The 25,655-nt window shown below is 48.0% G+C and overlaps 3 protein-coding genes and 1 long non-coding RNA gene across 7 annotated transcripts; 1 reads left to right on the forward strand and 3 right to left on the reverse strand.

Annotated features, from left to right (window-relative positions):
* Positions 1 to 760: 760 nt before the first annotated feature.
* Positions 761 to 15,153, reverse strand: b3glcta (beta 3-glucosyltransferase a). 2 transcript variants are annotated; one of them, XM_085917143.1, is made up of 15 exons: positions 14,851 to 15,153; positions 12,383 to 12,426; positions 8,870 to 8,912; positions 6,519 to 6,628; positions 6,308 to 6,384; positions 5,976 to 6,087; positions 5,390 to 5,526; positions 5,248 to 5,311; positions 4,984 to 5,115; positions 4,653 to 4,722; positions 4,270 to 4,383; positions 2,342 to 2,441; positions 1,970 to 2,089; positions 1,389 to 1,533; positions 761 to 1,091 (listed from the first exon to the last, which is right to left on the reverse strand). In XM_085917143.1, exons 1-15 carry the CDS (start codon positions 14,900 to 14,902, stop codon positions 921 to 923), a joined length of 1,491 nt encoding a protein of 496 aa, XP_085773269.1. In that variant the 5' UTR covers positions 14,903 to 15,153; the 3' UTR covers positions 761 to 920. The 2 variants fall into 2 exon arrangements, with proteins under 2 accessions (XP_085773269.1, XP_085773271.1); XM_085917145.1 differs by lacking the exon at positions 14,851 to 15,153 and adding an exon at positions 14,698 to 14,762.
* A 1,514-nt stretch (positions 15,154 to 16,667) lies between these two features.
* LOC147053982 (uncharacterized) lies at positions 16,668 to 19,914 on the reverse strand. Its single transcript, XR_015066661.1, has 3 exons — positions 19,440 to 19,914; positions 18,582 to 18,670; positions 16,668 to 16,868 (listed from the first exon to the last, which is right to left on the reverse strand). It is a non-coding gene; the product is annotated as an uncharacterized LOC147053982 (long non-coding RNA).
* Positions 19,111 to 21,782, forward strand: hmgb1b (high mobility group box 1b). Its single transcript, XM_085916209.1, has 5 exons — positions 19,111 to 19,278; positions 20,274 to 20,431; positions 20,558 to 20,703; positions 20,803 to 20,977; positions 21,210 to 21,782. The coding sequence occupies exons 2-5, from the start codon at positions 20,285 to 20,287 to the stop codon at positions 21,342 to 21,344; spliced, it is 603 nt and encodes a 200-aa protein (XP_085772335.1). The 5' UTR covers positions 19,111 to 19,278; positions 20,274 to 20,284; the 3' UTR covers positions 21,345 to 21,782.
* Positions 21,783 to 21,950: 168 nt separating this feature from the next.
* Positions 21,951 to 25,095, reverse strand: LOC147053984 (olfactory receptor 52E8-like). 3 transcript variants are annotated; one of them, XM_085916206.1, is made up of 5 exons: positions 25,017 to 25,095; positions 23,417 to 23,526; positions 23,098 to 23,357; positions 22,683 to 23,010; positions 21,951 to 22,614 (listed from the first exon to the last, which is right to left on the reverse strand). In XM_085916206.1, exons 3-5 carry the CDS (start codon positions 23,349 to 23,351, stop codon positions 22,246 to 22,248), a joined length of 951 nt encoding a protein of 316 aa, XP_085772332.1. In that variant the 5' UTR covers positions 23,352 to 23,357; positions 23,417 to 23,526; positions 25,017 to 25,095; the 3' UTR covers positions 21,951 to 22,245. The 3 variants fall into 3 exon arrangements, with proteins under 3 accessions (XP_085772332.1, XP_085772334.1, XP_085772331.1); XM_085916208.1 differs by lacking the exon at positions 25,017 to 25,095 and having other exon boundaries at positions 21,951 to 22,579; positions 23,417 to 24,851; XM_085916205.1 differs by lacking the exon at positions 25,017 to 25,095 and having other exon boundaries at positions 23,417 to 24,851.
* Positions 25,096 to 25,655: the final 560 nt, after the last annotated feature.

Here is a 25,655-nt window from a genome sequence, read left to right on the forward strand (position 1 = left end):
CAGATAAATTAATGATAGCAAACCCAGAGGTGAAGGGAAGAAAAAAAGAAAGAGACTTGACTGTTCCATGACTGTGCATCAAAGTGGATCCAACATTTAAGATTAGTAGATTTATTTTCTGTCTTGAACCTTTTGGAGGACTTGATCCAGCTAGAATTTTCTGGGCGGGGGGGGGGGGGGGAAATGTACATAATCTTTGAAGCAATGTCAGCCAGTCAGAGCAAGCAGAATAAGGTAATAACTACACTGGAGCTTTTCGCAACTCGATTGTGTTTTATTTCAGCAGTAATCAAAAAGAAGTAATTTGCGCCACGTTAAAATCCACCTCTTAAGGCCTCCCTGCTGCAATTTGCTTAGCGCATTTGCGCTCGGCCTCCTTTATTCCGGCTGAGTGGGCACTAATGAACCCGGAAAGTAATGCCTCGCTTTTATTATTACGCCTGGAGAGTTCCCCCCCCCCCCCCCATCTCTCTCTTTCACAGCACATGACAAGCAGATGTTTGGAAGCTGGAGTTGTGCGATAATGTCTGTGAGATTTAGCGCTTTAATTCCCAGCTGCGTCATCGCTTCTCACGGCCATCGCCGAGCGAGTCGACTTGAGGGACAAACAAAGAATTTGTCAAAAGATACATTGCGGCCATCCTGTAATTGTGTGCTGAAATGTCATACAGTGATGCTAAATATAACCTGAAGTCATTTTCCCAGACGAGCGCACACGTGTGTGTGCGTTGAAAGATTACGCATGCAGCCGAGAGGGATTAAAAAGCACATACATTTATTTAAAAATAGATTTGACAACATGAACGGGGAGAACATTGCCCGTCCGTTTCCATCTGATACCGAACATATATAAATATTGACGAGACGCAAGCTCATCGCACACGCACGCCATGGTTGCTTGACTTTTTTTTTTTTTTATTTCACAGCTCCGTCTTGGTGCTTTCATTGGCATCGTGCGCGGCCGGGCTTTTATGGCGGCCGTCCCTCAGCCATTTGTTAAAGACCACGACGGGGTCGATGTTCCAATGTTTGTGGAAAGAAATGGGCACCTGGTGAGCAAGCAAGTCCGCTGAATAGTCCTCCGGCCGGGCCTGAGTTAGAAAAGACACAATCCAAACAAATTGTAATCACTTTTAAGGTTGCTAATTGCAATTATCTGCTGGAGGGATGCCAAAAGGTACTTCAAGTCTCTTAAGCACAACCTGTGGCAGATAAATGTGATGCTTAATTAAAAAAAAAAAGAATTTCTTTGAAAAAGAAATCAATTAAAATAAATAAAATATATTTAAAAGGCCGCCCGTCACGTCATGCAATTTGTGTTTTTGCTGCTACTGTCGTTGTTGTTTTTAAAATAACCCCCCCACAAAAAGCCTTTGTGGCTCGCTCACCTGATGGAAAAGCGGACTGTGCGTGGCGAGAACGCCGAGAGCGTTGAGGCACATTCCCAGCACCATGTCGTCCGGAGCGTCGTCGCTGTAACATTTGCAGCCGCTTTGCAGGAGGCGCGCCACCGCCTCCCTGCTGAACACCATGCTGCACAAAGCAATGGGAATCAATGAATTATATTTTTAGCAGCCGTGCTTCGGCACACTTGGCTCCAAAATAGGCTTCGGGTGCGCGCTCCGAGCTGTTGACGACTTAAATCGGAATTTTGCTGTTGTGGCAACAACATGGAATTTGATTTGCTTTCTTCCCAAAGGGGACAAATGAAATCCTCAGCGCATGTCCGTCGACGCTTACGCTGGATGTTTACGAGGAGCGCGACGATTACCATGCGCTCGCTCGCTCGCTCGCTCGTTCGCATTTTAAATCTGCGCCGCAAACCCAAACGCGTACCCTGCAAAAGGCAAAATTCTCACCGCCGGCTGAGTGGCGTTTTTGAAGCGAGCGGTAGCGGCTGATATTGAAGGGAGAGATAACGGGATTTACGCGATACATCCGGCGGGGTCGGCGTGTCGGCAAAGCTTACCCGCCGCCTCCCGTGATGTAGCTGTAGCCTCCCTGGCCCAGGCCGTAGCCGTAGCGCTCGCCCAGATACACGGCCTCCCGCGGCTGGTAGCAGCTCAGCAACGATCGCAGTCTGGGGAGGCTGACACACACACACAACTCATCATGATAAGTCCACAAACATCCAACTCCTAACACACACACACGCATCATCCACAGGTGCGGGAATACGTGCGGTCGGTCGGTCCCTCAGGCTGTACCGCACGTGTCCAGCATTCCACATGATGAAGCAACTCGACGAACAGAACGTGAAGGCAGCCGGCGTTTTAAAAGCTTTTTTTTTTTTTTTTTGGAACATCTGTCACAGTATTTGAACATGAAGCGTTTGCACAACCTGATCAGCGTGTCGTCGTCCACGATGAGGAGCCACTCGGTGTCGGGGACGGCGCCGCTGACGAATCTTTTGAGGATGGCGAAGGTTTTCCCGCAGTGACCTGCCAAGGCAAGTGGCCATTTTGGAGATTATTTCATTTTCAAAGGACGGGACGGGAGTGGGCTGACTGCGCTGAAGGAACAAAGACTGACTTGAGAAAAAGTGACAAGGAAGTCAAAGCTGCAAGTGAGAAATGGGAAGAAAAACATGAAGAGCAATTTAGAATTAAGCTAGTTCACATCCGTGAAAACCAGTTTAGGACCAGGGCACTGCTCTCTTCAAACAGCAACTAAGACCAGGCAGGCAGGCAGGCAGGCAGGCAGGCAGGAAGGAAGGCACGCACGGCATCTTTGTCCTCATCGGGGCTGAGCGCAAAATCCCCGGTGGCAAGACAAGAATAAGACGCATGACTGGATTATTTATGGGGCAGGCAAGGTGTTGTTTTGTGTCTTAGCTGGCGACTGAATACACAATAAGAGCAGACACCTTGAACCGCTGACAGGGAGGAAATCAAAAGCTCATCTTTTTGTATTTTTCGAGGAGGGGGGGGGATGCACACAAAGGCGCCGCGCCCGGCTTGTTTCCGAGGCTTTGAGTGACGTTCGGGGCCGGCGGGAAGAGCGGGCGCTTCCTCGTTGAGACGCCTGCCGTTCGCTGTCATGGAAATGCCAGCGCTGGTCGGGATGTTGCTTTTGCGAGAACACGGCGACACGAGCGTCATTCTCCTCAGGCAGGCCGCAAGACGCAAAGGTGACATTCCTTCCGTCTCATTTGCCGAGCTATAGACGTCCATTTGAACTGGACTGGCAGAGAACGGGTTACTAACACGCATAGCAAGGCACCGGTGTTTATCAATAAACTCTACCACCGTGATTTTTTACGGTGCTGAATAATGCATCAAAGCACTTGCGCCCGGCGTCCATCATTGAGCTCAGTTCACATCTGTTGACCTCCGCTTGACATGGACGCACTTTCACGTGCCAGCGCATTAATGCGAGGCGTGCCGGCCAAAGAGAAATAAATACGGAGAGGAATAAAAAGCGACAGGCGAGCGGCGAGGCGAAGATGGCTGGTGACTGCCGGGCGTCATTAGCATAACGCCGCGGGTTGTCGCAGCAAAAAGAAACAGACAGGAGGAAACGATGCGCGTCCGTCTGCTTTAAACTCACTCGGGGGTTTTTCTCGCTCCCAAGGACAAGTCACCTCCTCTCGATTTGGTTTTCGTTATTAATCAACATCGACCAAAGTGAAATGACGTGTCAATGAAAGTATTGACATGCATCGAAATGGGGAAAAAAAAAAGTTAGTTCTGAATGCAGAATTCAATATTGGCTGCCACAACCAATCAATAAGATACAAATGGAATTTTGCCAACTAGCGACGATGCATATTAAGAATGCATTTTTTAACCACCCCCCCAAAATTCTTGCATAAGCAGGAAGACGTTTTTAACATGTATTAATTGAATGGCCCTCTTTTGCAAGTGCCACGGAGTGTTGAGAAGATGTGCAAAGTGTTTCGATTTGGGCAGCGCTGGGTAAAACTGGAAAAGAGAGCTCCTACGCGCTTGGCAGTCCGTCGCGTTCCGACGAGCAGCGACTCGGATGCCCGGTTCCGCCTGCCCGGATGGAAAAGTGCCGATTGCGCTGCTCTCTTTGCTCCTTTCAAAGGCCATTTAGGTGCAAGTCGTCTTTTGGTCGCCGATAGCGATCGGCTGTCTGGGATCATTTGGCCCCGAGTGGCCGGGGACGCCGTGCTGTCATAGCAACTTTTTGTAAGTCACTCAGCAAAAGTGGGAACTTTTGGACACTCGGGAAGGGAAGAAGGAAGACAATTATTTCTTTTTTTTTTTTTGTAGCCCGTGGCTAACTTCGGCCGACTGCGCTCACCTCTCTCGGTGTTGGCGACTCCCAAATGGAGGGTGGGTATGGAAGCGTCGGCGTGGTCGCTGTAATACTCCAGGTAGACGGCGTCCCTCTCCCAAGTCTTCTTGATGACGGGCACTGCGTTGCATTGGAAGATCATCTCTTAATAAATAGCTACAACTCATAAATGGCAAGGCAAAAAAAAAACCCAAAAAAAACAAGATGACATTTCGACAAGAAGGGATGGAAAATTGATTTGACATTTACAGCAGCGCCTGACTGCAGCTGGAAATAAAAGCTTTTCACGGCGGCGCCAATCAAGCCTCGGCATTATTACTAGGTTGAGCAGAACAAAAGAAGGGAGCCAACCTTCGGCATTTGGAAGGACGTGACAAATCGACACTCACCTCGTTCTTTGTGAAACTTCTTGCATGTTTTCACGGCGACAAAGACGTTGTCCTGATGTACCGGCTCAGCCTTTTTTGGGAAAAACAAACAAATAAAGACTCGTCAAGGACGCAGAAAGAAAGTTGAGCTTTTGTTTTTTTTGGTTGTGATGCAAATCTAGCTATTGATGTTGAACTTTCCTGAGAAGAAAATGGGGAAAAAAAATCAAACACATCAAAGTGACGGATAAACAAAGCCGCCGGGCTAAAGCAGCCGACACCTTGCCAGATCGGCTCTTCTTGTGTGCCCATCGTGTCGAGCTTTTGTTTGCCCGATGCGAGGGATACTCACGCAAGGGGGGGGCTCGGGGCGCAGCGCGGTGGCGCAGAACTCGGCCCTCGGGGAGTCCTCGGGCTCCGTGCACAGCTCGGGCACGGCGGTCAAACGAGGACCGTTGCCGTTGTCCCAAATGTACAAAGCCACCTGCCGGGCGGGACACACGTGACCTGCAATGACTTGAGTTTTGGGTTTTTTTAATTGTTTAAATTGTATATCAGTTTGTTTTTTGTTTTTTTTCACGGAGACACTCATCAGAAGAATGAGAAGAAGACACACTTCGTGTTTCAGGTCGATGGTGAAGTCCGATTTGAGTGGCTCCTCTCGGACTTTGTTGGCGAGCCTTGGGAAAAAAACAAAAAAAAACGTTACGGTGATCTTTGAGAATCTTCAAGCATAACGTTGACACGCGCTCACTGACCGGACTAGCAGGGGGACGCTTAAGGCCCAGGCGGCAGCAAAGTCGGGATATTTGAAGACGGACGGGTTCTCGGCAAAGGCGTAGTGATGAATGATGGTGGACTCGTCGTCGTGGAGCGGCTTCCCCAGGAACCATTCCTGAAAATAAAAAGAAATAAACAAAACATCCACAAAACGCTGACAAAATATGTTGTGGCTGACCGGGTCAGATTGGACTCCAAAAATGGAGGTGGACCTCCTCAAAGTGGAAAACTGGATATGTCGTGTTCAGAGGGAGATTGAAACAATCCAGGAAGTGTCATTTGCACTACTCAAAGGCTGAGTGCTACTTCAAGTTTCAACATTCGACCCACATTGGCAGGAAAAAAAAAAAAAAAAGGGAAAAAAAAGAAGGAAAAAGATCAAATTGATACCACCAGCCAGGAGACTTTTTAATTAGCACGTAGGCGGCGACACGTCTGTCGAGGCGAGCAGATGGCGGAGTTCCTAATTGAGCAGACGCTTTGTACCTGACGACGCTTGCTTGACTTTTTTTTCCTCCTCTCTCTCAGAAAGACAGAAGGAAAAAGTTGGAAGAGACAGCTTACTTTTTTCTCGTCAAACTTGGCGAGCGCTTCGACGAGCCTCGTCGTCTTTACGCCGGTCTCCTCTTCCAGGAACACCAGCCACGAGGAATTCTTGCCGAAGGTGCGAGACAAACTGAGGACGCAGAGAAATACAGTTTGAAAAGCAACTTCTTTTTTTTTTTTATGCTTCTCGTATTCCCTCTGGCCACTCGGAACAAGAAAAAATGGAATTCATGTGAGAAGCTCACCCTCATTTTTTTCAAACAAATCCTCAAAGCGATATCATTTTCTCATGAGGGAAAAAGAACCAGCGGGAGGAAAATCCCCCAAATTCCTTCCCTCAATGAACTCACTAAGGCAGCAGAGGAAGGATGCTCCAGTCTCCCTCGTTGTCGGATAAAGTGTGAAGGAGCAAAACCACCGGAGGTTTCTGCAAGACAACGACGTGAGGAACTTTACATGAGCATCATATTTTTCTTGTGATGAAGATGCTCCCGACAGTGCATTTATAAACACAGCAAAGATAAACCTCGCTAAATTTAATCGAGCCAGCGCCAATCTTACCTCGGACCGAGCGTGCGCCTGCCGCAGCAAATCTTCTCGCCGTTTTTCAGCCCGCCTGGCGTGGAAAGAGTTGCTCTGACTTTGGATGACAAACACCACCTGCTGAAGATCTGCCCCACACAAAAAGACCACAAACTTCAGGGTGCGTGATTATGGCCTCCTCACGCCATCAAACATTTGATGAGCTGGCACGGCAATCTCACACGACTGAGCGAACAGCTGCCGTACGCGGGTCATCATCACGCAATTCAAGCCATGCGCGACATCGTCGTGTCTCGCCGCTCACAATTGGCTCCAAGTTCCAATGATCAGTTTGGCGTGTTCATTTTTAGTCACTGGGACAAGCGCAGAGGCCGTATTTTGGTTGGAAGAAGGCCGCGCGAGAGGGTTTGTTTGGGCAGCCGATATCATCCGTCACTATTGCCGACATTTAAATGGATGTCACGTGAAGACGAATGGCGGGGGGTGAGCCGGCCGCTTTAATGGCGACATCAGAGCCGGAGCGGCGGGCGGTGCACTCGTCTGTGAGGCCAATGTCATCGGCGTGGAGCAAAGAGGCAGATTATATCAGCGGGGAACACATTCCCTTTATGTTCCGTGGCGTCCAGATTGATGTTGCCGCTTCCTGTCAGAGAGTGAAATTGCAAAAAAGATTTTGCCCAATAAAACGGAGGTGAGCGCCGTGACCGCAAAATATTTGGAAGTGCTACGACTGGCCATTGTTTTTTCCACTTTTGACGTCTCAGTTTGTCCTGGTATCGACATGCGGCTCTCACCAGGCTGGGAAGAAATTGCGCTTAACACATTTGCCGGCGTTTGGCTTGATGAGGCTCATCAATTGTTATTTCCGCCTTGTGGACTCATTTGGCTTTTAAATGAGCGGCGCCGCACGTGGACAACGTCGACACTTTCATTTAATCACAGTGTCCTCGGAAAATAGGATTCACACTTGGAAAAAAGGGGAAAAAAAAAGCCGAGATAGAGCAGGATTTTCATTTGCAACCTTTTCTCGACATGGATGTAATCGCGGTCGGTGGCAAAGAAAACTAGTCTCGGTGAAAAAGGCGACGAGCACCTTTGCAATAAGACAAAATGTGAGTTCAGCTATCCCAGGCGCACAGCTCGTCACTCACAACAAAGAGCCCATCGATCCCCTCGCTTAGAGAGCAAACCTGCAAACGTCCTTCTGCTTAGCTTGGCTAAACGCTCCAGCGCGCATGTTTGCCCAAAGCCCAGACTGACAGCCCAATCAGATAAACCATTTCCCAAGCCGTCATTGTCGAGATAAAATTGGGGCATAGAAAATAAAAATGGGGGACTAATTAAGACGGAACGTGCGGGCAGGCTTTGGACTCAAAACTAATGGTTTTCGATTCATCGAGTAATTGCAGGAGGAAGGGAACATTGTGAAAATCAGCACCTGCCAGCATCCGACCGGCCGAGGCGCCATCAATACACGGACGCGGCCGGCTTTGGCTGTCAAATACCACCGGAAACAGGCTGGCCGCCACCGACAGAACGTGCTCTCGTTTGGGCCCGTCGCCGGTGAAAAGCCATCACTTACAAATATTGTGCCAGAGTAGCCTTCCATTCAGGTCACAAGGCAGCTTTTTGGTTTGGAGTTAAGACTTTCAGGTCACCTTGGAACAGATGAAATGTCCAAAAGATTGAAAGGGCAAAAAAATGAATACCCACACAAAAAAAAGTCCTCCAGAAGCTCCCCTGGCTATTCCAGTGAGGAGGAGCATGAGGGGAACCCGTGTGCTTCTGTTGTGGCCAAGTCAGCCTGGAGGTCAGCCGGCGCTGATTAAAAGGATCAAGGGCGCTAAAGTGAAATATGTTCCGCATCTGGCCAGCAGCCGGGTTGGCCCAAATCAATAGTGACACTTGCCAAAGTGGGAAGGAGGGCGGGCCGGCGCCGCGACCCCCGGGCGCCGCCGCTGTCAGTTCAGCGGAGGGGTGCGAAAATGCTCACTGTGACTCGTGCGTGCTAAGTTTCAATCTCCAATATTGCAAATATGTATTTCTTGGGCGAACACTGAAGAAAGCAAAGCATGAATGCAACGTCGACTTCTTTCTGTCATTGGCACATAGCTTGAAAGCCAACAACAAGTCGATGCAGGGTTTGCCAAATGTGTCTCAGTCGGCGTGGATGACTCAAAGCTGTATGTTTATTTAATAAGCAGCGCGAGTCTGCTTCTTTTTTTTTTTTTTTTTTTTTTTTTTAAGTACCATGCATTCATATTTATAGACACGCATTTGTACTCGCTTAAAGCGTTATTGCGACACCGGCTGTCGTGTCGGCACTTTCCTCGATTTTGTTTGTTTCCTTTTTTTGTGATTAGACTCACCGAGTCGCCTGGCAGGGATCCCGTGTGCATCTTCTTCCCGAGTCTGAAAAACAGAGAGAGAGAGAGATTTTTCATTATTAAGGCTGACAACAAAGAGCGGGAGTTGCACAACAACAACTCAAAGTTGCGAACAAACTTCCACGTGGTCGCTTTGCAGCAAAACATCACAGACGCCAGACGGGTAATTACCACCACGGAGGACCGGCGACAGGTTCGCCGCGATGCTAATTCCGCCGATAGCGCTGGAGCGGGCCGCGCCACCGACGAGATGACGAGGAAATCGATCACAAGCCGAGCGCGACTTTGAAGCCTCGTCTTTTGGGCCGGGAAAGCGGCGGAGTATTAATAGATAATGGGCAAGAATAAACATTTTTTTAAAAAAAAGAGAGGCTTCTTTTGATTCATGACGAGCCACGCCCAAGTGCAGTTAGCATTGTTACGTGTGCCTTAAAGGGGCGTGGCCTGGCACGAGGCGGCAACAACGAGGCCTGTCAATCTACGTGTGAGCGTCTGGGCGTGAGCTGTGACCTACAGCAGCTCCTTGAGAGTGTTTTTATGTTGTCTTTGGGTGTTTGAGTGGTGCTACTAGACTGTTTTGACTTTTTTTTTTCCCCCTACCAATGACGCGCTGCACTACAAAAATCCATTTGAAAAAAAGGTCACTTGAAAATCACTGCACCACACTATAGCGGCAGTTGGTTCACTGAATTACTACTGCCTGTGTGACTGGCACGCTGCTCAAAGCACTTTGCCCAGCTTTGCTATTGTTCCAATAAAGACAATAGTAAATTCTCTTGTTGCTACCTGTAAACAAATGGACTGTGATGAATTGCAAAACTCCTTGATATTCCACCTACATAACAAAAGAAGTGTTATGTAAGCGATCAAGATGCCCTAAAAGCCCTTGGCTTTGGAAGCTCTTCACACATAAGCTCATGCCTTGCACCACAATCCATCCCAGAGGACACACACTCACACTGACACACACACGTCGTGCAAATGTGTCAGGTCACATTAGCTTTCGCGTGCGGTGATGGCCAGACCCACTCAAGGTTGCAGGTTTGCGATACGCCGCGGCAAAAATCTCACAAACACTCTGTGGACTGTTGCGTTCATCAAAATACGGTTAAGTGCTCGCGCCCCCCCCCCACTCCAAAAAAAAATGGAAAGATTAGAGGATGAACTACAAGTGTCTGCAATTCCAAAGCTATATTTTTGGGTTTGTTTTCTGTTGCAAGCTCAAACTGGACTTTTGAGTGCGATTCAAATGCTTCACCACTAGATGACAGAAAGAACTTTCCCACTATGTGGTTAGCTTTGCGTATATGTTGTGGCGTTTTTTAATTCTCGCATTTCGTCGGCTCCAAAAATGTCGTGACGACGCCTAGATACGTGTTTGAAGGTTGGATGGATTCAACTGGGCAGTACGGATGTACTTTGGCGAGACGCTAACTTGTGTTATTAGTCACACTCCATCACCGTAGCGGCTTTATTGCGCCGGGTGTAATTACGCACATCCCGTCAAGGTAAATTAAGGACGTAATTAAGTAGCGGGAGGGAGGCCAGAAGAGGGGCCGTAACCGTAGCAACAAGCACCCGACTGCCCACTGTGGGTCGCAGTCAAAAAAATGGTTAACTACTTCAACCTGAATACACGCTTCATAATTATTCTTTTAGAATATACGGATCATAACGTGGTGGCCAATCAAAAAAAGATGTAACTAAGGGCAAACGGGTCAGACTGCACGCGGCCGTGGCTTGAGCGCCCGGCTCAGCTGCCAGAAAACGCACCAGACTGGAGCAAATTGTTGACAGTGGTCTAAATCTTGTTGCCCCGGGCAACCGCTGGGGTGGGGGTGACTGTGACCGCACAGCCCTGCCGTGCGACTCATTTGAAGCCCAAGCGCTCGCTCGCTCGGATGGATGGATGATGAGCGGTGGCCACAATGGCTCCCACTTTCAAGGTGGCCATCTTTAAGCCGCTTAAGGACTTTTGGCTCACGCCACGCCGTGACGGAGGAAGAGCTGGCGGCGGTTCGACACCCCGTCCATGCAAATGATTTTGCCGGAAAAGCAATAAACAAGCATCAAGATGCGGCTTTTTTTCATCACAATCTATGTTGGAGTCGAAACTTTGATTGCTTTTTCCTGAAAATCTCCTCCGAGCACCTGCGGGACCAAACGAGCGGCGAAGCATATCGGGACGAGACAGGAGCAGAACAGGTGAGTATTTAACCGGATTTTCTTTTCTTTTTTTTTTTTTTTCCCCACGTCCGGCCGCTCGGAGTCGGGAGCGCTTCCTCATCTCATCTTTACCTCGTTTGATCGCAACCTTCAGCCAAACAACTCGGAGCCAAACAGTGATTAGATCAGACGCGCGCCGTTGCTTTGAGAAGATTAAAAGCAAAATAAATTGGCAAAGTTTACAAAGCTAACAAGCCCGAGTAATAATTAGAGCCCGAGCACGAAGCCGTGCCGAGGCCCTCTCGGAAATCACATTCGTTCTTCTTCTGATTATTTATCCGCCCGTTCACACTTTACCCAAAGAAACTCTGGACTGTGCTATAATTCAAGCTTTGCTTCCGCTTTGGGTCAAGACTAATCTGGAGCACTGGCATGACCCAAAAATGTGCATTCTTTCTTAATTTGTTAGTGTTGTCTTGTACTTGAGGGCGGGGTGCTAATGACCTTTGGCTTGTTGGTCCAGGTCTTGACAAATGCGATCTTCTTCCCGCTTCGTGTCAAGGTACGAAGATGATTTAGGTCACCCCGTAAGAGTTTCAGAGACGGCCACGTCTAAGAATAGGTGTAGCATGAAAAAAAATGTCAACTGTTTTTTAACATGAGAACGTCCGCGCACGTTTCTTCAAAAGACTCGAATCGAATCACAAAAGCGGCGACTCGAATCATATGACTCACGTCGAGTCTCCAAATTTCTCAAAGAGCCATCTTGACTTTGCATTCATTCGATTCGCCTTGACTTTGACTAAGTCGAAACGCGCGACGCGAGAAGTCTTTCCGTATTTTCCCGCTGGCGTCTTTCTTGTCTTTGAAAGTGAACGCGTGCGAGTCGGCCCGCTTTCGCTTTGACTACGCTTGTAGCTGCTCTGACATTCTGTCTATGTTGAAATCTCCCAATGCCACCTTTCCTCAAGCCTTCCTCGCATTTGGTTGAAAAGTTCATACAAAGGCAAACGAGATCCGAGAGGGCCGTTTGGCATCCCCGCCCGGCCCGGCCCGGCCCAGCTGAACCAGGCCGCGAGCAAAGAGGCTCGCTGTCAACATGCTCGCGGCGCGCCCGAGACGCAAAGCGTTGATTATTTATCACGCTGCAAAGTGCCGATGTGAAGGGGGGAAAAAAAAGGCAGCTTTTTGATCCCAAAGCAGATCACTGGGCAATTAGCGACGGGGGGTGGGGAACCTTTGTTTCCTCTTAGCAGGTAATTAAAGTCTTAAAAGCAAACAGCGCCAGCCAGACTTGGCGTTTCACCTTGCCAGCAGACGCTTGCTTACCTGCGAGGCTTCTTCCGAGCTGCCGGCGGCCAACACCATGCGACCTGCGGCCAGAAAAAAAAAAACGTTTAGATACATTTTCTCAATCGGAAGGATGCGTTACTCGCTTGTACAATGCGGCCTTTTCGGAAATGTTCAGAAACTCCTTCAAAGACGACCTCGTCCTTGAGGTTTTGACTGGCAAATTGGAAATGCTTGTGAAAAGTCGAGAAGAGGCCTTTTGCGGGATCTAAACGATCAACATCAATCTTTCTGGCGGACACGTTTTCCAGAGCGCGTCGTCTGCATCGTCATCCATCACAGTTTACAATTAGGCCGCCGTGATCGCTTTCTTTCCGGTTAGGCCGGCATTGATCCGGGACTCGCATCCTCCGCGGAGAGAAATTCCCAGGAATCAATACGATTAAAAAAAAAAAAAAGTCACCGGTTATTAAATGAGACACGACGCCGAGAGCGGTTGGCCACGATGGTGACCTCTATTAGCCGGCCACGCTGAGAAAGTACAAAAAGTGCTGCGCCAGCTATTAAGAGGACAACTCGGGAGCGTTGATGAAGACATAAAAGGAACGACGGGCCTGCAGACGTTCACTATGCAGCCCAGTTCGGCATCAAAACAATTTATGACATTGTTTTGTTTTCAAAGCCGGCCGGCCAGCCAGCAAACAAGCGCGTGTGCGTGTGTGCTTGCGTGCATGCGCTGGCTCGGCCAGATGTGATTCCTGGCGCTGAGGGGGAATCTCATCTATTTTTCAGAGCTCCCATTTGGCTTCCAAAAACACTTTTGGTGAGCGCTTAAGACTGAGGTGAAGCCACGGACACGTTGAAGAGCGCACACAAGCCGACGACGGCGGCGGGGCCGAGCATCGAGACAATTCAGACGCCGGGGCTTCAAGGAAGGCGGCGTTGGCGAAGGTGGAGCGTGCTAGCGGGAAAGCTAATTAACCGCCGTCAGCTTTAAATGAGCCGATGATGGAGGGCGGCCCTCCCGCGGTGCCGTGAGTCAGCATTTGATTCCTGAGCAGCGCAAGGACGGAACTTCTTTCAAGTGGATTTGCAAAGTAGCGAAGGCTTTTGATACGTGTTCCAACGTTTTCATGAATGAGCGATAGTGATAAAAAAGGTAACTCAAGGTAGATGCTTTTGTTTTTTGGGGGGGATTTCCTGAGAAGAAGCAATCATTTTTTCACGTTTGCTGTCGCCCTTCGTAATAATGATCGATCCTCTTTGCCGCATCCTTTCGTAGCGGACGTAGAAACGGACCGAAGGAGATGAATGTTTGGCTGTGCAAAGAGTCCAGCTTCTCCAACGGAAGCCGCATAAAAATCACTTTCTCTTTTCAAAATGTCACAGTTGGAAGGTGGCCCCGATGTTTGCTGCTGCTTTTAATTCTGAGCTCAGCGTCCGGCCTCTCGAGCGCACATCAGGGAGGACACACACACACACACACAGCAACAACACTCGACAGTAGCAGAACTGGCACGACTGGACACGCACACACATTCCTGACCTCTTCCTGCGTGCCGCCATTTATATTCCACACAGGCAAAGATGCCCCGAACCCGCTGAAACACATTTGTGGCAGACAAACACAAGCGCGCTCACGCCGCTCGTATTGCGCACATGCCGTCCGCGTGGGGTGGCTTCATTAACGTGGCAAGCAATTTCTGCTTATTAAATCAAATGGGAGCTGGAGGCGTGTGCCAAGAGACGCAATATGGACGACGGTGGCGGCGGCGGCGATGTTTTCCTAAGCCAAGGAGCATATTTGAGATGAGGAAAAAGGTCACGGCACAGAACTAAATAAAAATGTCAAGTAAAGTATGCTGACAAAGTTCATATTTGCACTTGGTCATGGTTGGCCTATTTGCAGTTTTTTTTTATTCTTTGCTGAGGTATTGACTAAATCAATAGGTGCATTTTTTCTGTATTTGAAAATGTATCCCAAAAATGGAATGGATAAAAAGCATTTCACTGCATTTGAATATCCGTATAAAACATCCCCGTTGTTTTTATTAAAACACAAAGCCGATTATCTTCCACGATACAGCAATTCATTCGTAAGTTTAACTTCCAATACTTGTTTTACACAAACTAGTGGATGTGCATGATGAATATTAGATAAACAAATATATAAACTAGCATGAAATGTCACCACGTTCTTTCTAACGTCACCAAGGAGTAACTATGCGCATTGCAAAATGTCAAAGGTCACCCCCCCTCCTCCTCAAAGTACACAAAGGTACTTAAGTATTTGTACTCCGTTACTTGCCCCTACTGGCAGTTGTGTGGTTTTTTTCTGACGTTCCAGTACTTACCTTGCAAACTTCCTCTGGAAGTTGTCAGCGGTCACTTGTGTAAACGTCACGTCTTTATTGATGAAACAACAATAACAAAGCGTTGTTGCAAAAAAAAAAAAAAAAGAAATAAAAATAAAGTCAAAGCGAAGTGAAGTGAGGGCGGCCACTCACCGAGGGAGAGCAACAGCAAACCCGCGACGTGCCACTGCCGGTCCCGAATCATTGTCGTTTCGGTTCGCCGAGGCCCGGGGACACTGGTTCCGGTCCCGCACGGGCGTGTCGGGCGGAGGCTATCTAAGCGTGGCCGAAAGGCACATACGACGCGGCCGTCGGAGCTCCGAGCACTTTGACGAGCAAACGGGGGAGTGAAGTGAGGAGAGAGGCAGAGCGCGAGTGGGAGTGGGAGCTCTCGCTCAGCTTTTTCTCTCTCTCTCTCTTTTTCTCTCCTCTCCTCTTCTCTCGTGGTGATAGGCGGCATCGTTACTCCACCAGCGCGGCTCAGGGGCGCCCTCTGGCAGGCCAGGAGAGACACTGCACCCAGAGTTGGGTCGATGCGTCGATGCATCGATGCTTGGGAAATCAGCTCGATTTCGTTGTCATTTTTCTTTGTAGGTAAACAAGGATTATGAATATTTTACTTCTTAATTATTTGTATCCCCCCTCATGAGATGTAACCTTCATGTTAATGTGTCCCAATGATGCTTGGACTTGCCTGGGGGGGGATAAAAAATGAAAACAATAAGCGTGCAGTGTGTGATAGCTACACTTTATAAAGCCATTCATGCATTCATCCATTCATCATCCAAAGTTCTATTGCTGTTCTCCACATGTTTAAATTGATCGAGATTTTGGGGGGCTGGAACGGATTAATGGCATTATAGTTTATTTCATCGGGGAAATAAATATATGAAGGAGCTCTGCATGCTTATTGTGGATATTGTGATTTACGGTTGCGTCAAACTGCACTGCATCAAACTGAGCGTTCCCCTATAGCGCCAGTCATATAAATCACATCAATTTGAGTCAGAGCCTGCTCATTAGCATTTTCAAAACTCTCATGAAAGCAGTCGCCGCGGATGGAAATCACGGTTGCTATTAGTTACCAATATGGAAAAAAAAAATACAACATATAAAGCTCTTCTTGTCGTTAGTTGTCATAACGCAATGTGTGGAAAGGAGGAGGGGGAGCAAATTAAGGTGGAGATGCTAAAGTGGCGCCTTTGAAGGAAGGATCTCTGCGGGATTCATGCAGACCTCTCGCGCTTCGCTGGCATCGTACACGGTGGCCTGTGCAAAATGCAATTTTGCACGCATTCCCCGTGATGCAACGCGCATCTAACGGCATTCGCATCACTTCCTTCAGCCTCACTGTGCGGCGTGCGGACCTTCTGACAACTGCACGTGGTTCGCAAACCTTAGACACCGAGTAACCATCAAAAACGTGCCTGAGATTGCCTGACTCAAAGGGCATTTGGATAGTCCAAAAAAAGACCACTCTGAGCTTGACCACCATTTCTTTTAATGGAGAGCTATAAAACAAACCAAGGGATGCGCACATTTGTTTTAACAACCTTGGCTCACTGTCCCTTAAATTGCACTTCCTCGTCTTCCAACCGATACAAAGTGAAGCAATCGGGTTTATTGGAACCCAAATCCTGCGTGTCGCTGCAGATTTTCTCAGGCCACCGTTGATGGCAAAGTGTCTGGCCTCGGATAAGGCCTTTAAAAGTATTTTTCACATTTGCTTCCTGTGGCTAAACAACAGAAATAATTTGAACTAGCATGGCCAAGCTAAAGCCGTTTTGCAGGCCCAGCTTTGTGCGCTTTAACTGCTTTGGAAAGGTTACACCAGCTTATTATTTGCCAATAAAATGCTGGCCTTTTCCCACCTCCAGCCGCGGCTTCCGATAAAAGAGACACGCGCTCATAACCACGGTTAACAACAAAAGACAGTGAACAAAATGATGGCATAAAAATGATGAAAGGAGTTAGGCTAAACATTGAAGATTTTATTTGTCTTGTTTTTTTTTTCCACTCTGAACTGGTTTTGTCTAGTTTAAACAATGCTCAGCGTGCAGAGGATTGCGGGAATGCGAGACCGCAGCAGGAGGCGGCTTACTTCAGTACACAATTAAGGCTCAGGTTCAGGAGTGTCCACATGTCCCGCAAGCCGATCTCCAGGTTTACAGCTGAAACAGCCCAACACAATAATAATCATGTCTTTTGTTCCAACAATGACCAATAAAGTGAATGAGGAGCACACTTTTGGGACAATGGCATCCAGTTCGCCGGTGCAATAAAAGTTGGTCTTATAAAAAAAGAAAAAACCCGACTTTTAACGATTCCACATCGTAATGTTCCCTTTACAGCTGCCAGGAGGATGGAAAGAAGGAAAGGACACCCTGGTGGCCTCTCGCAAAGAGGCGGCTGGCCTGACTTTGTGGATTTATTCGACTTTATTTCTATTATGTAAGGTCTCACGAATAACTGGCAAGAAACCTTCAATGATGTTAATAACTCTTAAGAAAAAGTATAGCCCCAAAAGTGACCTCTGCAAAACTTTCTACCCACTAAATTGTCCCCATCGCACATTGGGAGGCTCAACGAGTTCATCTTATATACCGGGTTGACCTTGGTCTCATAAAACCATATCAGAAGATTGTGGTTCTTATCGCCGGGTCGCAATTTCCACTAGAAGCGCTCTCTGCTCTTTTTTTTTTTCCCCTCTCTAAATGGGCCTCTTTGGGTTCGGCGTGTCACCATCAGCGGTAATGAAAGGAATCACGGGAAGGCGTCTGATTGGATGGTGCGCTGTTTGCAGGGCATTCATTTCCCCTCTCGAGTGTACTCCCATCGATTGCAAAGCCATAAAAGGAGGTTCACCTTGACGGAACGCCGTCACGTCAAATGCGTGGGCTTGATTGATTTTGCCGGACCGAGTCGTCTCCGGTGCGCTGGGGTGCCCATTAGAATTGGAGCTGCAGGCAAAAGTCATTCATCCTGTGCTGCATCATGCTTTCATGTGCTATATTGATTTTGCAATTTTCAGGATGTAAATGCAATGATAGTCAAATATCACAACTTGATATTTTGCTTCAACACGCTGGATGTGGAGCTCACCCAATATGAGCTCGGGGGGGGGGGGGGGGGGGGGGATCTTCTCACTAGGGAAGAGGAAGCCAAAAAAAAACCAACAACTTTATTTCAGTGCAGTTGATTTCAAGTGGCTACAGGGTGACGACAGAGGAAGCCAATTTGTCTCCTTGAAATCAATCACGTGCAAGTCATTTATGCGTCCTCGTAAAAACTTCAGCGCAGAAATAAAAAGGTGGCAATATTTGGTGCCGTAAAGACCGGCTGCTTGTTGATGAGGCGCGATGGATGGATGGCCCTGCGGCTACAGTCGCAATTAAACTTGAAGCCAACGGGGGGGGGGGGCACGGAAACGACAATCATATAGTTACGACTCGGCCTCGCTTAAGTCCCAATCGGACGGACAAACAGGAAGTGAAGAAAATCTTCCAGTGTTAAAGTTAAGACGTTCTGTCAGCGTATGCAAAAGGTTGGCTGGAGAGGGGCGCCCTATAAAATGTGCCCTGAGGCGCCACATTAGCTTGGGCCGGCCCCGCTCTCACAGTTCCTTAGCAACCGCTTCGTCGTCAACGACAGTTCCCAATCCATCTCGGATGACAAACGTATATAAACAATTGAAACTCGACGTCAAGATTTTGAGGTCTTCTTGATAGGGTTCGATTGAGGATCGATTTTCCCACTTCTTACTCGAGCACGATGGAAAATATTGGCCAATACTGCTTGAGGCTGTGAAATGTGCCGCTGCGGCGACACCTTCAGGCCAACATGAGTACTTTGAAGGTACAAATTACTACTGTGGTGTAGTGTACCTTAAAGGAGATAAGCTGGAGTCCGGGAGCCCCATGGAAGGCGAGCAAATTCCGGGCCGCCCCTCCGCAACCTCCCGGATGCCATCATTCTGCGAGAATAGAAAGGTCGTGCCTGCTTATTGGGATTGCCACATTTGCACACCAAGCAATTTTCTAATTTTCTGCAATTAACCGTGATCAAAACCTCTTGTCTACAGGTTGATTATCTACCCATCATTCATTGAAAGCGATATTGCTGGCCAATATTTGATTTGGCGCATTCCCCCTTCTATATTTGTGTCTAATCGACATCCATTGAGATCTGAAGTGACTGACTAGTGACTTTGTACTTGAATCATTTTTCTCACCTGCTCAGGTAACGACAGACTACTTGACTTACTCTCGTCCTCTGATTCTCTCTCTTGAATCTCCGCTCTATCTCCACTTGTGCATCTTTTGCAAGTAACGCTCGCGACTATTCGAGTTTAGCGCCACGGAGTCCCACAGCCCGCTCCATACCAGCAGCCAACCGTCCCGCCGGTTCAAGTGGCCGCTTGCCCAATTAGACACTCGCGGGGGGCTCGGCGGCAGCCAATGTCCGCCGGCCGCAATCAGGATAAACACGCGAGGAGCATCATCATCATCCTCCTCCTCATCCTCATTGCGCACTCACATCGCGCTTTTTGTCCCATTGTCTGAGAAGACACACGCGCACCAGGTAAGCATTTGCTTGTCGCGAACTTGTTGGACGTTTCTGTGCAGCGTGGAGCGCAGCCTTGACGGACGGACGGACGGACGGACGGCGGAGCGAGCGCCTTGCCTTGCCTGTTACCCGTGCGCGAGTGGCGAGGTGTGAGGGCGAAAAAGGGGAGAACTTACTTGAATGACAGCGATAGGCAAAGGGTGCTAGCATAGGGAGACGCGAGAGTCTGTCGAATGTTGGGGAAGGCGAAACACGCTTGGAAGGGGAGTGGATCCATTTCCACTCGTAGCGTGGGGTAACGGCTGACTCCTCCCAATGTCAGCTCAAACACACACACACTCGCGGCGTGCGTGGGTCAGCGTAACGTCCGCACTTGTGTCAACGGAGCGCTAACCTCCGACAGCTAGCTCGCTACGTTAGCTTAGCCTAGCATAGCCTCGCCTCGTTGTAGCGTGCTAGGAAAAAGCCCAAACCTGGTAGAGAAGGTGAATTTAGGAAAATATGCTATTGTCACCACGAATGCATCTTCACTATGACACTTTTTTCCGAACGTGGCGCCGGTATGTGACGAGCGAGGATGGCCTGCGGCCTACTCTTAGCCGTCGGCCCCAGCTCAGCCACCTGAAATGGTTAGCTCGCTGTCGGTGTGCTAACAAGCTGGAGGACACAAAGCCATCGCTAAGGGCGGAGCTAATGCTAATATATTCATTGACAACTTTTACCTGACGCTAAAATAGCCCTCGTGCATGTCACTGGAAAGCAAAGGTTATTTTTTAATTCTGATTTAATTCGCAATCAAGGTGGTACGACTGCAGATCATCAATCAGTCAGTCATTCACTCACTCAGGCAGCCACTTTAGCTTTCTCCTCCCTCCAGCCCCATTAAACAACAGACAAAAGAAAGCCCCTAGTCACACATTTGCATATTGCCTGTGCTTCTCCATTGTGTTGTGTTTACATTCTTTCTTAAGATCAATATCTCTGTCTCATCTCATTTCTCCCATGTGCAGCATAAGACAAAATGGGAAAGGATCCAAAGAAGCCACGGGGCAAAATGTCCTCTTATGCCTACTTTGTGCAAACGTGCCGAGAGGAGCACAAGAAGAAGCACCCTGAGGCAAGCGTCAACTTTGCCGAGTTCTCCAAGAAATGCTCCGAGAGATGGAAGGTAAGCGAGAGATGACCGAGGCTTTCAAACTTCATTCCTCACTGTGCAACCTCCCTACACATAATGTGATGATCATTCAAAAAAAAAAAAAAGGCGTGCTATATTGTGTATTTTCTTTTGTTCAAGACCATGTCCCCTAAGGAGAAAGGCAAATTTGAAGACATGGCGAAGCAGGACAAAGTGCGCTATGAGGCCGAGATGAAGAACTACATCCCCCCCAAGGGGCAGAAGATGAAGCGCTTCAAGGACCCCAATGCCCCCAAGAGACCGCCGTGAGTGCACCTTCCATTGACCTCTAAAGTCTGAAGGCGGGGCTACCCGTTCAGGCTCGGCTGGTTTGAGCAAACGGTTAACTCTACGCGCGCCAACAGGTCGGCCTTCTTCCTGTTTTGCGGCGACTTCCGCCCCAAGGTGAAAGGCGAGCACCCGGGGCTATCCATCGGCGACACGGCTAAGAAGCTGGGAGAGATGTGGAACGGCTCGTCCATGGAGGACAAGCAGCCCTACGAGAAGAAGGCGGCCAAGCTGAAGGAGAAGTACGACAAGGTAATGTCACGTTGCGGTTCTACGAGGGCGTGCACACTTGTGCAACCAACCAATATATTTCATTGTTTAATATTTACTTTTTTTAATTGCTTCACATGAATATGATAACAAGTTTTGAAAATGTCTGTCGTATTTGTTAATATCACTCAAATGTGGCGTTGGAGTGGGGGTGTGTCAACTTTTGCACGCACCACGAGTTGATGAAAATAATTTTGTCTCGGTGTCGCCGTAGGATATCGTGGCCTATCGCACAAAGGGCAAAGTGGCGCCGGTGGCGACGGCGGCGGCGGCGGCGATGGACGATGACGACGATGAAGACGAGGAAGAGGACGGAGATGACGATGAAGACGAGGAGGACGATGAGTAGGCGAGGGAGGGGCGAGGGACCTGAATTTTTGTCGATGCCATATAACCAACCACAATGTATTCAAGCCACCATGTTGACGTTCAGATGGAACATGTGTATATTTAATGTTTTTAAGATGTACTGTACAGTGTTGAGGAAAGGAAAAAAAAAAAAAAACCAACCACATACATATCTTCCCTTTTGGGGGACTTTTCTTGTGCTCGTTTTTCCTCCCCTGCCAGCAGGACAGTATTAAGTCGCTCTAGGTGTTCCCTCTCACTCGGAAATGAGATTTCCCACTTTTGATTGTATGGTACTGTTTTTATTTTGAAAAGTCTTCTTTTCCATGTGCCATCCTCCTTGTAAGTATTTTGTTTGAAAAACCACTCGAATATCAACAAAGTGCAGCTGTCGACATTCAAGAATGTCCTATCGTAAAATAAACGTTTTTCTGTTCTTTTTTAAGAAGTCATTCTTTTGCTCGCTGTGTGCTGGGGCTGGTGGCGAAACTTTCACTTTTGCTGATTTTGCGGCTCTGGAGATAATAAAAATAAAAAAAAGTCCGGCACGCTTGTGTTTGACTAAAAGGAGCAATTTGTAAACTGATGGAAAATATAACTTCATATATTGTTGGCAGCACTTGTCAAAGTCTACTTTATTATCAATTTCTTTACACGCCAAGACACACAAAGTGATCCAAATTGCGTTTCCCACTATCCCACGGTGACAAGACATATTACAAAACATCCGAGAAAACGACACAAGAAGGCGCATACGAGACTGATGAATAACAGAAGCAAAAATGGAGCAAGTGTGCAGACAGTCAGAATATAGTGCAAGGCAAGCCAACGTGGCCCAAAAGGCAGGCCAGGCTAAGCGGGACGTTATGCGGCCCAGGCTTTTTAAAAAAAACACTCCGCCGCTACGGCGTCTGCGGTGTCCTCCTGTTACAAAACCTTCTCTTGATGTACTGTTTGATCTCCTGCATTTTGAAGCAGTAGATGATGGGATTGACGGCGGCCGGCAGCAGGCTGTACACCATGATCACCACGATGCGCACCGACTCGGTGAAGAGGTAGCCCCGATGGTTGGCCATGTACACGAAGCAGCGCGGCGTGTAGTACAGGCCCGTGATCAGCAGCTGCGGCCAACACGTGGACAGAGCTTTGCGCCGACTCCCGCCGCCGTACTTCTTGGCCACCGTGGCGATGACGGCGCAGTAGGAGAAGACGATCAAGGAGAGCGGGCACAGGAGGCTGAACATGGCCAGGGGGAAGGACAACACATTCACCTGAGCGGTGGAAAAATTGGTTGGATGCTGGCGACAAAAGGCGCGCGGCCGGCCGGCCGGCGCCCTACCTGGGACTGGTCGCAGCTGAGCCTGATGATGCTGATGTGGTCGCAGTAGCAGTGGCGGATGACGTGCGAGTCGCAGTAAGGGAACGCCACGGCCTGCCTGACCACGACCACCATCCAGGACGCCGGCATGAGCCAGGAGATGGCGCACAGCAACGTGACGGCGCCGTTGGTGACCACGGCGTGGTAGCGCAGCGGGTTGTAGATAGCCACCAATCGATCCAACGCCATCAACATCAGGATGAAGGAGTGCGTGGCGCCCAGGAAGTGCACAAAGTACATTTGCGTGAAGCAGGCGGCGAAGGCCACCCGCGGCTCGTCCAGCCAGTACCTGCCCAAATTTAGATCCCCCCGACAAAATAAAAAAAGGGACCACCTTTGCAGCAGTCCCTGCTCAAAATCACGATGAAACATTTACCTCCAGATGACTTGGGGCAGCGTGACCGTGCCGAAGAATAGGTCGGTGAGGGCCAGGTGGCAGAAGAGGAGGTAGGTGGGCTTGTGGAGGATTCGGTCAAACTTGATGAGAAGCAAAATAAAGAGGTTCCCCCCGGCAATGGCCAGGAAGAGCAACGAGAGCAACGCCGACACGGCGCCGTGATAGCGAGGCTCCAGGCCCGGGAAGCCCAGCAGAAAGAAGTTCTTGAACCTTGTGTCGTTACCGGACAACATCCTGGGCTGGAAAAGTAGAGCATATAATAAATGCAATCGAGCGCTCAGAACGATGCGATACGAACCTCGGAAGCTCCAGAGCGCCGTCCCAGACGTGCGCCCTCCGTCGCCGACTTTATGCGAACGCGAAGCTCCCCGGGGTGAGATTCAAACTCAAGCTGGTGTTGACGTTACCCTTGACGACAAGAGCATCAATACAATTTGAGCACTTTTTTTCTTTTCGAGTACTTCTTTTCCACCCAAGTAAAGACCAAGGTGGCAAAAGTAGTTTCATTCTTGACTTGTCCCTTTGTGTTGAATGGGAACTCAATCTTAATTCTGGCCTTCAAGTTGGGCCTTCTTGCTCCTCATTTCCACACCTTCACCATTCAAGTGTTTAGTCATCTGTGAGTCAACGGCTTTTGCAGGAAAAGCTCACCAAGGCATTTCCAAGAATTCAGACAAAGCAAATAAGGAATGCAGTACAAACACTGAAGGCATTTTTGCTCACAAGGGAAAGTCTGAAATCATCGTCCTAATCAATTGAAAATCCCAGCAGTGCACATGAGACAAACTCCTGTTTTTGATTCAATTAGACGCCTTAATATCCCATGTGATTAATGCTTCGCTCTCAGCACGCGGCCTTGAATTTGTGTGTGTGTGTGAGTAGTTTGTCATTGTGGCACCGTCTGCATTGTCACAGCTGGCTGCTGTCACATTTGGAGGATTTAAACCAGCGCTGTGCAATTTCAATCATTTTATTTTTGATTGTACATTTTTAATGCACGACGCGTGGATAAAAGATCCACTAAGCCAACGACAAATAAACAAATATCATTCCTAATCCTCCAAAAATAATTTGTCCTACTTAACGTCGTGTAGGTGTAACAAAGTCATGTCTGCCATCTAGTGGGGAATGGTGATATTGCAAAGTAAAACAACAGTTGATAGAAAAAAGAAATATTGCCAATATCTGTTTTACTTTGTTTTTTATTGAACGTGTATTTATTTATCTCCAAATTACCCACATATTGAATTCGATCCGCTTTTTTATTTCAAGAAATGTTTGGGTCGGGATGTATTTTCTATACTTTAAGCATTTAAGGAACACAAACATACAATTGATGTATGTTGTGATATATTTCAAATGGTTATATGCAATCCATTTATTCTCCAAATACATCAAAGATGAATCATGCTTATCTTGGCCAATGTTGAATTTCTTCTTTTTGCAAACGGTCGCCATTGCGTGAGTGAAGTGTAAATCCCGGGAGACGATTGAAAGTGTTGCAAAACACAATCTCAGCTGTTTACTGTGTCACAAATCTCCCCGGAGATTCATTAAGAGAATCGAGCGAGCGCCTGCGGAGTCTCGAGACTTTGCATTTCCCGTCAACAGCTCACAAACAAAAGAAGTCATTAAACGTAATGAACAGCAAACATTTGGCCAAGCGTGCCTCGCAAATCCCGTTGGGGGAATTAGAAGGCAACGTTGTCAGCGACGCCGAAAAACATCACAGCGAGGCCATATTCATTTATTCCTAATCTTAATATAAAGTGTGACGAGGGCACTCTGGGACATGTAGTCAGTCCAGCGAGGATGACACAAAATCTCTCTTTTGGTATTCTTTGATCAGGATAATAGATTGCATTTTCAATTTTGGCCACGAATCTATAAATACTCACTCGACGCCCTCTCCTTCTTCCATAACTCTTTCAATGTATGAGAATTCACAAAACTTCTACGGTGAGAAAGTGGTTTTTATGGGTGTAGTTACAGTTTTCGCAGACAGATGGCAGTAATGTGCGCAAATCTACAGAAATGAGCGAAAATTAATATCAAAAGAAGAGTCCAAATTGCTCAAACGTGATTGTTTACCCCCATTAAGGCTCTCCTTGAATTACTCCTTCTTAAATAAGATGGAGTCATTTAAAAGATTCGTGTTGAAACAAAACAATTCTCAAAAATATTTCTTGGAAATGGAATACATGTAGACGGCTGGAAGCTGAACCTGCACACTTGGTTTAAGATACAGAACATCGTTTAAGATAAGTACATTTATTCCCTCCTACAAAATGTCACCAGGCTTTCAGTAAACTGGGAGGATTCTTCTAAAGAAGGAGACTCGGAGAAATGTTTGTCTTAAGTGATAATTGTGAATATGTTGCAACTCTCCTACTACCGCCAAAGTGCACTTTTCCTTTCCTCACAAAGGCTCGAAAGAATGATTTTGTTTGAATGGGGCGTCACCTGTTGGCTATATGTCAGCAACGCAGTGTTTCCCAAATTTTATTGAGGCAATTCAGGAAAGACCAAAATCTCAC

This window comes from Syngnathus leptorhynchus, chromosome 7 (genome assembly GCF_054491065.1).
Source record: "Syngnathus leptorhynchus isolate UIUO chromosome 7, UIUO_Slep, whole genome shotgun sequence".
NCBI lineage: Eukaryota > Metazoa > Chordata > Actinopteri > Syngnathiformes > Syngnathidae > Syngnathus > Syngnathus leptorhynchus.